This window comes from Aethalodelphis obliquidens, unplaced genomic scaffold (assembly GCF_003676395.1).
Source record: "Aethalodelphis obliquidens isolate GAN/ISIS:26980383/991018 unplaced genomic scaffold, ASM367639v1 scaffold12, whole genome shotgun sequence".
In the NCBI taxonomy this organism is placed as follows: domain Eukaryota; kingdom Metazoa; phylum Chordata; class Mammalia; order Artiodactyla; family Delphinidae; genus Aethalodelphis; species Aethalodelphis obliquidens.
The window spans coordinates 6036229-6046501 of record NW_020837956.1 but is presented as its reverse complement, the minus strand read 5'-3'; the positions used below and the strand labels follow the sequence as shown (position 1 = coordinate 6046501).

The following is a 10273-nucleotide window of genomic DNA, read 5'->3' as shown; positions in this document are numbered from 1 at the left end:
GGGAGCCCGCGGGCGCGAAGCCCGCCCCCCGCAAAAGAAGGGGCAAAAAAAGGAGAGGCCCGCGCACCCAAAAAAAAAAAAAAAAAAAAAAAGATGTATGTTCTATGAAGTATTATGATTGATTTTCTTGTGTGACTCTGAGGTTCTTTCTAAAGGACCTCCCAAAATACTTAGAGCAGTGGCCGTATCACCAGAATAAAGTTTGTACCTTCTCCCGAGGTGGCTATTTTGAGGGGCTGTTGCCTTTTGTGTGGCCTCGCTTCAAGTCTGTCTCCTTATTTTCACCTCCCTCTTTCTGTCAGTCATAGCCTCTGGGACAGTGATGGCCACATGAGCTCCTAGATAAATAACTGTTTGGTTTATGATGGTGACTCCAAATTAGCTGAGTGTGGCCACAGTGCATGGTAGGGGGAGAGATGTGGTTAGGTTTAAGAAGTAGATCAGGGTTTCAGTCCTCCAAAGACAGGTGATCACAGGCTCAGAAACCTTTTACTAAGCCCTCCAGGTGATTCTTCTGCAGGCTAAAGTTGAGATCCATTGCTCTGCAAAATTGGGACCAATGCCACTGCATTGGTCAGATGAGAATCTGACCAATGAGATGAGGATCAGATGAGAATGTTTATGAACTGCACCTAGCCCCAGTGATCAGTAAATATCAGTTTCCTTTTCCTTCCACCAACAAAACAAAACAAAACAACACACACAAAAACAACCTTTTTATTTTAAAGCTGACTGCTTTGCAACAGTGGTCCCCAGCCCTGGCTGCACAGGAGAATCACATGGGAAGCTTCAAAACCCCGTAACAGGCTGCACCACAGGCCTATTAAACAGGACTCTCTGGGGGTAGGTGTAGAACCCAGGCATCAGTTTTTTGAGGCTTCTCTAATGATGGCTGTGAGCAGCCAGGATTGAGAAGCACCGGCTTTGGTTCTGCTCTAATTTATTTATTTATTTAAATTTATTTATTTTATTTATTTATTTTTGACTGTGTTGGGTCTTTGTTGCTATGCGCAGGCTTTCTCTAGTTGCGGCGAGCCGGGGCTACTCCTCCTTGCGGTGTGTGGGCTTCTCTTTGCAGTGGCTTCTCTTGTTGCAGAGCACGGGCTCTAGGCATGCGGGCTTCAGTAGTTGTGGCTTGTGGGCTCTAGAGCACAGGCTCAGTAGTTGTGGCGCACGGGCTTAGTTGCTCCCCGGCATGTGGGATCTTCCCAGACCAGGGCTCGAATCTGCGTCCCCTGCATTGGCAGGTGGATTCTTAACCACTGCGCCACCAGGGAAGTCCTGTTCTGTAATTTAATCCATGAAGCAATCAACCCCTAGGTGTAGGGCAGCCACTCGTCCTGATCTCTGGGACCTGAAGCTGGCACGTTCCTTCCTTCAGGCAGCCCTCGTGCAGCAGTGGCACAGCCTCAGTGAAGCGTCACAAAAGCCCCCTCCCCATTGCATTTGACCTTCATTTCATCCATTTACAGCCTTCTGCGAATTGGCACCAGCTTAGAATTTCACCACCAGCCAATAGACTGATCCAAGCTGGTTTAATTAGCTTCAGTCTTTCTCCTTAACCTGCTGAAATCCATTCTGCTTCTAAGCCTGCGAACCTTATAGGGAACAGGTGTATTGTTTTGATACCCTGATGGCCCACAGGCGTTAGGCGTGGGAGCCCTAATCACGCTAAAGATCAGAAGACTATGGCTCATTAAGCAAGCAGCCCCGTTGGTGCGGTGGGTGACAGCTTGGGGGCCGCAAGCCAGGCTGACCAAGAGCTGATAATGGTTCCATTACTGACTTAAGTAGGGATCTCTAAGCCAGGCTTAGAGCAATAACCCCAAAGTTAAGGAGAACTTTTTAAGTTAATGAAGCTCTGGGCAAAGCGGTTTTTCCCTGGTTGAGTTACAGCATGTGCACGCTGAAGCTTTAGGACCGTCAGTTTTGTCTTAGCTTTTGATTGGCTGCCTGGTCCCTAAGTGGTTTTTTCCCTTAGTTGGGATCAAGTGTTTCAGAATTTGAGTTGTTTTTTTTTTTAAGATGTTGGGGGTAGGAGTTTTTATTAATTAATTTATTTATTTTTGCTGTGTTGGGTCTTCGTTTCCGTTGTGAGGGCTTTCTCTAGTTGCGGCAAGCGGGGGCCACCCTTCATCGCGGCAGAATTTGAGTTTTTAACTTGGGGAGAATACGTATAAATTTGTGTATATGCAATGTCCCCCCCAAATGAGAGAAACCGCTTGTCCTCCACCTGTAGCTTGGAGAGAGACATTCGTGCAGGCTGGGCCTGCAGCTTTTTTATGGAGCACCGTAGAGGCACCTCGGATGGCACTGCACCACACGCCCAGCCGTGCGTGATGCAGGCTGCGTCCTGCACCGATTCCCCTTCTTCCTACTCACACTCCATTTGAGCTCGGGTATTGGCTCTTAATCCTACACCTAAGGTTCCAGGTCTTTTTCCGAGGTGAGTGGGTGCTCACCTAAGGGCAGCATCTCCCCCCTACCCCACCATGGAGTCTTTACGTCACTGTATCTTTTCCAAATCGTCACCCTTCTCGTCTTCCCGTAGTGTACATGGACATCCAGTTGGTGGGAAGGTATCTAACACAGCCTGGCCCATGTTGAAGGTAGACAATAAATAGCAGTTTCCTTGCTGCCAGGGGAGAACCTTTGATCTTGGACCCAGAAGAACTAGGTTTGAGACAATGTCTTTTAGCAAGTCACTCTACCTCTCGAAATCTCCACTTCTTCATCTATTAAATGGGGATAGGAGTTTCTCTCTCTCAGGCGTTTTGTGAGACTCACATGAGATAAAGTGTAAAAAATGGGCTTTCTGCACCCCTCAGACACTGTAAGGTATTGCCACTTGTCCTTCTAGGATCAGCTGGACTCCTGCCTCACTGGGTAGCCTGCCCTGACCTTGTTTGCTGACATCAGCTTGTTTCTTATCTTAACCACCTATCGTGCTTATTGCCTGTGTTTATTTCTCTGGTTCATGGGCATGTTTCAACTTGTTGGCTCCCCAAACAGACTGCGTACTCCTCGAGAACAAGGAATGTGCACCTCCACAAGGTCCGGAACGGAGCTCAGTAAACACTTCTGGGTCCACGCGAGACACAGTCAGCCAGGGCCACATTCATGTGGTGTGTTCCGTATACGATGTTATTGTGCAGGAACCCCCTGTGGTCTCAGGAGGACCACCAAGAAAGACAGGAGCAGGGACTTTGTAGAAAGAGCAACTGGAATAAGAAATACATTTCTGAGTCTTTTCTGATGATCCGGAAAACTTAGATAAAATATCTTTTTACAAAAAAACCAGAGAATTCTAATGTGCCATGTCTAGAATTATCATTAAAAAAAAATGCTGGTCTATTGCAGTGAATTCTAACACCCATCTAGGGAGAGAAAATAAGGCACAATGAAGCCTCATTGACCTAAGAAGGGTCAGCTGCATGACCCAACAAACTAATCAAAATCAGCCTGACCAACAAATACACCTGCAGCCCTGAGACAGCGTTGACTTGGCAATGAGCAGCTGTAGGGCCAAAGTCTGACCGTGACTAATGCTCAGATTAGCCTGGCGGTGGGATCATTACTATCTGTCTTGAGGGTTTCATTGGTGGAGAGCTTTCTAGTACTTCCAACCCTTCTACCCTCATCTCGTTTGATCTTGACAGAGAAGACACAAGATGGCTCCCATTTCAGAGATGAGGCAGTCAGGGCCCCGAGAATGCATTTTCTTGTTCAACATCAGATAGCTAGATAGTGTATGGCCAGCACGTTAAAACACCAGTCCTCCTAACTTCCCGTCCCCTGATCTGTTGGCTTGAGAGGCCCAACCTGGGGTAGATGGGGTGAGGAAGTCAACTGGGTGCATCAGCTAGGCCAAGGCAGGTCTCACCTTTACACTTAGCATTAATTATTCTTGTTCTTCCGTGTTGCTAATTCAATATGGCAGCATTACACATGTTTGTCTGTTCTTCCCAGAGTCAACGTTAGACAGATATCTCTGGGCTGTGTCAAGGTTAACTAGATAATCCAATTAAAGTCATGCTGGTCCCAGAGCACAACTGCAAAAACAAGGTAGCTAAAGTGGAGCTCAGACTTTTAAACCAAGAGACCACATGTGATTCTCAACCTTTCTTTTTCTAAACGTTAAGATGTTGCTGTTTCTTTATTTCTTGCTAAAGCCACTACCTCCAACTGTTAAGCAGTAGAAAGAGTATGTATTGGCCTGAGAAGAGATGGCTTCTAGCCCTAGCTCTACCACTAATTAGCAGAACTGCGCTAAGTAAGTAACTTAACCTGGTCGGGCCTCAGTTTCCAGATCTGTGAAATGGGGACAACAGCAGTGCCTGCCTTGCCCATCTCATATGCAGGGGGTGAGGATGGAATTAGACAGGGAGCACCCACATGTCTCAGGACATCTAAGTATCTGCCCACTGACTGTACAGGGAGCACCCACATGTCTCAGGACATCTAAGTGTCTGCTCACTGACTGTACACCCTCCAAGAGCTTATGTAGGCACTTGCTTTGTGACCTTGAGAAGTTACGGATGATGTCTGAGCCTCAGTTCCCAGGTGTGTAAATGTGCTCACAATACCTACCACAATTGTGTTGTTAAGAGGATTATAATGAGGTAATATATGGAAGGTTCTCAGTGCAGCACCCGACACAAAAGTGGGTGTCAATAAACATTTGTGTGGCCAAGGGAATGTAGTAGGAGCCAAATCTCAAAGGCCATTGGCAGACAGAGCACCAACTCCAGATGGCCTTTTCCTTCCCTGGCTCTTCCTCTCTGTCTGCTCTTCCACTTCAAAGAAGGGGCAATGGCAAAGGGAAGCGCTGTGCATGCAGACACTGATGTAAATGTCACATCGATGTAAATGTGCTGGTATCTCTTTCACCCAGGAGGCCTTCTCTAGAGACCCCTAATGGCTGGTCATGTGTTGATGATGCTTCTGTTGGGGAGCACGACGGTTGTGCTGGAGAGTGGAATCCAGTGTCCTAAAGACGCTGGCTCTCATGACACGCAGGTGTGATGGGTACAGTTGTAGCATCCTGTCCCCTTCCCACCCTCCCTTCCTGGGCCAGGATGCGTGCAAACCTCGAACAGAACAACTGTTTTCGCTCCACAATCAGAGGTCGGGATTAAAATGCAAATGAGAGGGACTAGTATAAAAACTGCCACTACAGGCTGGAGGAAGAGCAGGGTGATCCTAAGGGCAGGTTCTGAAGGCGTGGGGTGCAGGGACGAGAGTTTTGAGAGCTGGAAGTCAGGGGCAGAGGAGGAAACGTGCATTGGGTGAAGGAAACAGAAAAGGGAGATAGGACAAGAAAAGCAATTTCACTCGTTTCACAATTTTTCTGAAGGTTCTTCCTGACCATTAACAGCTGTTGGAGTTTCCTCCTGCAGTCTGAGTCTATGAGGCTTGATCCATCCAAGGAGCTGGTTGTTTTGTTTTTCTAAAATGAAGCATGTGGTAAAGTCAAAACAGTGCCTCTGCCCCACATCTTGGCGGTTTGAGAGGCGGCATGTCAACATTCCGGGAATCCCAAAATACTGAATTTTCAGTCCAGATAACAGGCTGTACAGCCAAACAAAAGGAGAAGCAGCCCCTGATTTTGGAAGTCTCAGGAGAGAGGATAGACAAGAGCAAGCTGGAGCCGGTTGGGTGAGGCCTTGAGAGCCGTGAACTGCATTGGACACCTTTTTAAAAAAATAAAGACAAACTTGTTTATTAAACAAGAAATACAGGTTTGTTTTTTTTTTTTATAGAAACATAAGAAAATACAGAGAAGCACTAAGAAAAAAATTCCTCCTAACCTCACTGACCTGACACTGTAACATTTTTGAGCCTAGGGAGGCAAGACATCATTGATGGAGAGGAGCCTGGATTCCGGGGCCCAGCTGCCCGGTGCAAAGCCCCACTTCCCCATTTACCTGCGCAGAGGCTGCAGGTGAATTAACAGCAGTCTCCCCTTATCCACAGTTTCACTTTCTATGGTTTCAGTTCCCCACAGTCAACCCCAGTCTGAATATATTAAATGGAAAATTCTAGAAATAGGCAATTCATAGGTTTTAAGTCTCATGCCATTCTGAATAACATGATGAAGTGTCCCACCATCCCATTCAGGACATGAATCATCCCTTTGTCCAGCGTATTTGTGCTATATACGCTACCTGCCCATTAAGTATAGGAAAAAACATAGTACAGGTAGGGTTCGGTAGTATCTACGGGGTCAGGCAATCCCCTGGGAGGCTTGGAATGAGTCCCCCGTGGATAAAGGGGGACGACTGTACTTAGTCTCTATGGACCTGTTTCCTCATCTGTAAATTAGGGGTAATAATAACAACTACTTCCAAGGGTAGTTGTGAGAATTAAAGAAGCCAGTGCAGTAGTGCTTAAGACAGTCCCTGGAACACAGTAAGTACCATATACGTGATAGCTGTAAGAATAACAGTTATTAGTATAGGAAGTGTTATGTATAATACATTGCCATGAAAATAGGATTATACTGTACTCTTTTGTAACATTTTTACTCTCACGATGATCTTTTCATGAATATATTTGTTATTGATGTTAGCTAACATTGACTGCTTACCATGGGGATAGGCCTGGCACTAAAGACTTTACAGAAGTTGGGGGCTTCCCTGGTGGCACAGTGGTTAAGAATCCGCCTGCCAACGCGGGGGGCATGGCCTCGAGCCCTGGTCTGGGAAGATCCCACATGCCGCGGTGTAACTAAACCCATGCACCACAACTACCGAGCCTGTGCTCTAGAGCCCGCAAGCCACAACTGCTGAGCCTGCGTGCCACAACTACTGAAGCCCACGCACCTAGAGCCCGTGCTCCACCAACAAGAGAAGCCACCGCGATGAGAAACCCGTGCAACGCAACGAAGAGTAGCCCCCGCTCGCCGCAACTAGAGAAAGCCCGTGAACAGCAACGAAGACCCAACGCAGCCAAAAATAAAATAAATGAAAAATAAATAAATTTATATTAAAAAAAAGATTTTACAGAAGTTATCATATTCAATCCTCACATTAACTCTGTGGGGCAAGTACTGTATTACCACTTTACAGATGAGAAAACTGAGGCTAATCAGGTTAAATAATATAAACGTACAGAGCTGGTGAGTGGCCCTCTGTCCTGCAAGGAGAAGGAAAATGAGGCCTGCTGGTAGCCTGTCCTGGCAGGATTAAAGAGGAATCGTGTTTGTGCTCAGTCCTTTTTAAATTAACCCTCAGCAGGTGTGCACGTTGGGACATCAGACTGACGGGTGTCTGGCTGACTGTTCTTGGGCTCTAGTGGCATTTTCGATTTTTACGGTGGAAATCACTTTCTGATACGAAATGGGATCTAAGGTCCCGTACTGGGCTTCATTGTCTCTGAGAGCATTTTATTCAGAAGCAGATCTTCATCTTGTTCTCCAGAGGCTTTGACACAGCCATCTGGGCCACTGGCCACAGCTTCCTCACCCTTCCCTCTCCGTCCCTGGGCATTCACCTCAGTCCCCAGATAGCCCTGGACCAGGTCCCAGGCATTGCCAGTGGACTGATTCAATCAGCAAGGCTTTGTTCAAACCCCACCCACGTGAAGCCCTGTTGTGGACTCCATGGCGCGCAGGAGGGGAAGGCGGCCGAGAAGACACGAGACGCGTGAAGGCAGAACTGACAGTACAGAGCTGACTCTCTGCGGCTCAGGTGACTGGCGTGAGCCCGCGTCAGCTCATCGCGAGGGTCCGGCCGTGCCGTGGGTGGGGAGTCCCGGGGATGTCGTGACCAGGGGTGTGATGGGATGACAAGTGATGTGCTAGAGACTAACCCCTGCCTCTCGATGTAGGAGTAGCTCGGAGAGGAGGAAGGAGAAGTCCCGAGATGCTGCCAGGTGCCGGCGGAGCAAGGAGACGGAGGTCTTCTATGAGCTGGCCCACGAGCTGCCCCTGCCTCACAGCGTGAGCTCCCACCTGGACAAGGCCTCCATCATGCGGCTGGCCATCAGCTTCCTGCGTACACACAAGCTCCTGTCCTCAGGTGAGGCTGCGGGCCCCCGGGCTCCTTCCCCACGTGCCCTCGCACGCAGGAGGTGCCACTGGGCCAGAGTTGGAAGGCCACTGGCACAGAGGGAAGGTCTTCCTCCCCAGGAACGCGCACTCTGCAGACCTCCCACCCATAGAAACGCCATCATTGGCTCTTCGTTCTCTTTCGTTGAACATCTTTCCAGCAGTGGCCTTTGCAGTGAGTACAGCCACGGGCTGAAGAGCAAGGGCAGGACCAGGGGAGTGCTTGGAAGCTGAGGGGACAGAGAGGGCTGCGAGGATGAGGGCAGCTTTTGCTGGCTCCCCAGTTCCCGTGCTCTGGCTGTCAGACCCACACTCCAGTCGAGGGTGAGTGAATCCTTAGGAAGCATCTTAGTGCTTATCCGCGGCCACTTTCTCCAGAGCGGAGGTGCGCCCATAGGACCTTTCCCTCTTACTAGTCAGGATGCCAGGCAAAGTATGCAGTGTCTCTGCTCTTAGTTTCCTCATCTGTTAAAAGGGGTTAAAATACTTACTGCATGGGGTGTCTTTAAGCATTAACTGAGAGAAAGTCTGTAAAGCACCAGACCCAGCCACGCTACTCACTGGGGAGCCCCTGACAGGTAATAGTCTCCCCTCAGAACCAACTAATTCTCACCTCCCCTGATAATCTCTGCAAGTCTCAAGTTCACAAAACTTTTTTTATCCCCTTAGAGCTCACCTTCTTCAAAATACCATTTCCCGTTAGTCCTGACCAGAAAGAGGTGGCCTGGGGATTCTGCCAGTGTCAGGTCTGATGCGACAGTCCCCTCTAGTCTGCCAGTTTCTTAACAAAACCAGGCAGCGGGCAGTGCCCCTCCGCACCCCACCTGGCTGTGGCACTGCAGGTGGCAGCATCCAAGGTGCTGAGTGGAGGAGGAGGGGCAAGGGAAGGTCCTCTCGTGCTGGCTTTTCAGTGTTCCCGAGTGAGCCGTGTGCCTCGGAGTGGGGTTGACTCTGCCATCCTGTTATGAAGTGGCTATTCTGGGAAAGAAACCCAGAGCAGAGGGAATCTAGTGTGAGGCGGGGAGGCCAGACCGGCATGTGCTATTCCGGGCCCTGGAGCACAGGAAGGATATGGGGGGAAGACTTTCAGAAAGTAGGACAACAGCTCAGTGGATCCAAGGGTTGGAGGGCTAACCCTGGACTGCAAATCTGAAGAGTCTCGAGAAAGAGCAGACAGGAGGGAGAGAACCCAGGGCAGAGACTGGCTCTATAAATACTTTGAAAGAAACAGGGCAAGGCCATGGCAGACTTGTCACCCTAGATGCTACAGGAAGAGGGAACTATGGGCTGAAGTATAAGAAAGGCTTGGACATGCCATCGCAGGACACGTGTGTACTTTTCTCCTTTAAAGAAGTTCGTCCTCCAGGACAGGTGAGGGCAGTGTCCGGTAGTGTTGGAATCATCTTTACATCTGCACAGAGTAGGGAGTGGAGAACTTAATGACTAAACGGAGACCCCTTCCCCACACCCAGGAGCATCTCAACTTCCCTGTTACAATACTTGGGATTCCCCTCTTAGACACCGATTTCTTTGGGTTTGTCGCTGCTTCCTTCCACCACCACCACCCCTGTTCCTCCACCAGCAGGGAGCCCCGAAAGGAGTAATACATTAATCCTGGGACATCTCTCTGATTGAATTTGGACTTGTAGGATGTTTCTCCTCATTTCACAGATGATGAAAAGTGAGGCACAGCAAAGTTAAGGTTGCTCCAAGTCACACATTTAGCGCCTGGAGTTCCAGTCCTTTTGAATCCATGGGAAGAGAGACATGGAGGGCAGGAGCATTCTGCAAACCTGGCCAGGCGGAGATGTCCATGAGGGCTGAGGACTGGGGGAAGGGGAGGGTTCTCCCTTGGAGGAGGAACCAAAGTTAAACAGAGGCACCAGGGGCTGGCCCTGAGCATTGGGGTCTGCAGGAGGTCCTCACACACTCAGTGACTGTTTCTACCCTTGCTCTTGGTGCACGGCCTTGGTTTCCGAGCTCTCCCATGCATAACCGTCCCCCTCAGTGGTTCAGGGTTGGCTTGGACAGGACACATATTGGAGGCTCTGAGCACATCTGCCTGCATGTGTGCTGGCGTGAACCCCCTGTGTGCCAGATATGCCCAGGGAGATAGGACCAGAGTGGCCACAGCGAGACATCAACACATCCCCTCCCAGGGCGGTTGCAAGTGTGGAAGCAAAGTGCCTGTGCTCTGGCTGGGCTTGGCCCTGGACTGACCAG

At 49.3% G+C, this 10273-nt stretch overlaps 1 protein-coding gene across 1 annotated transcript in view; it reads left to right on the top strand.

Moving 5' to 3' along the window:
- EPAS1 (endothelial PAS domain protein 1) overlaps positions 1–10273 on the top strand; it is an 89069-nt gene that overhangs the window by 41786 nt on the left and 37010 nt on the right. The window contains exon 2 of the mRNA XM_027113201.1: positions 7831–8021. Within this exon, the coding sequence (XP_026969002.1) occupies positions 7831–8021 (191 nt within the window). The remainder of the gene's footprint in view (positions 1–7830; positions 8022–10273) is intronic.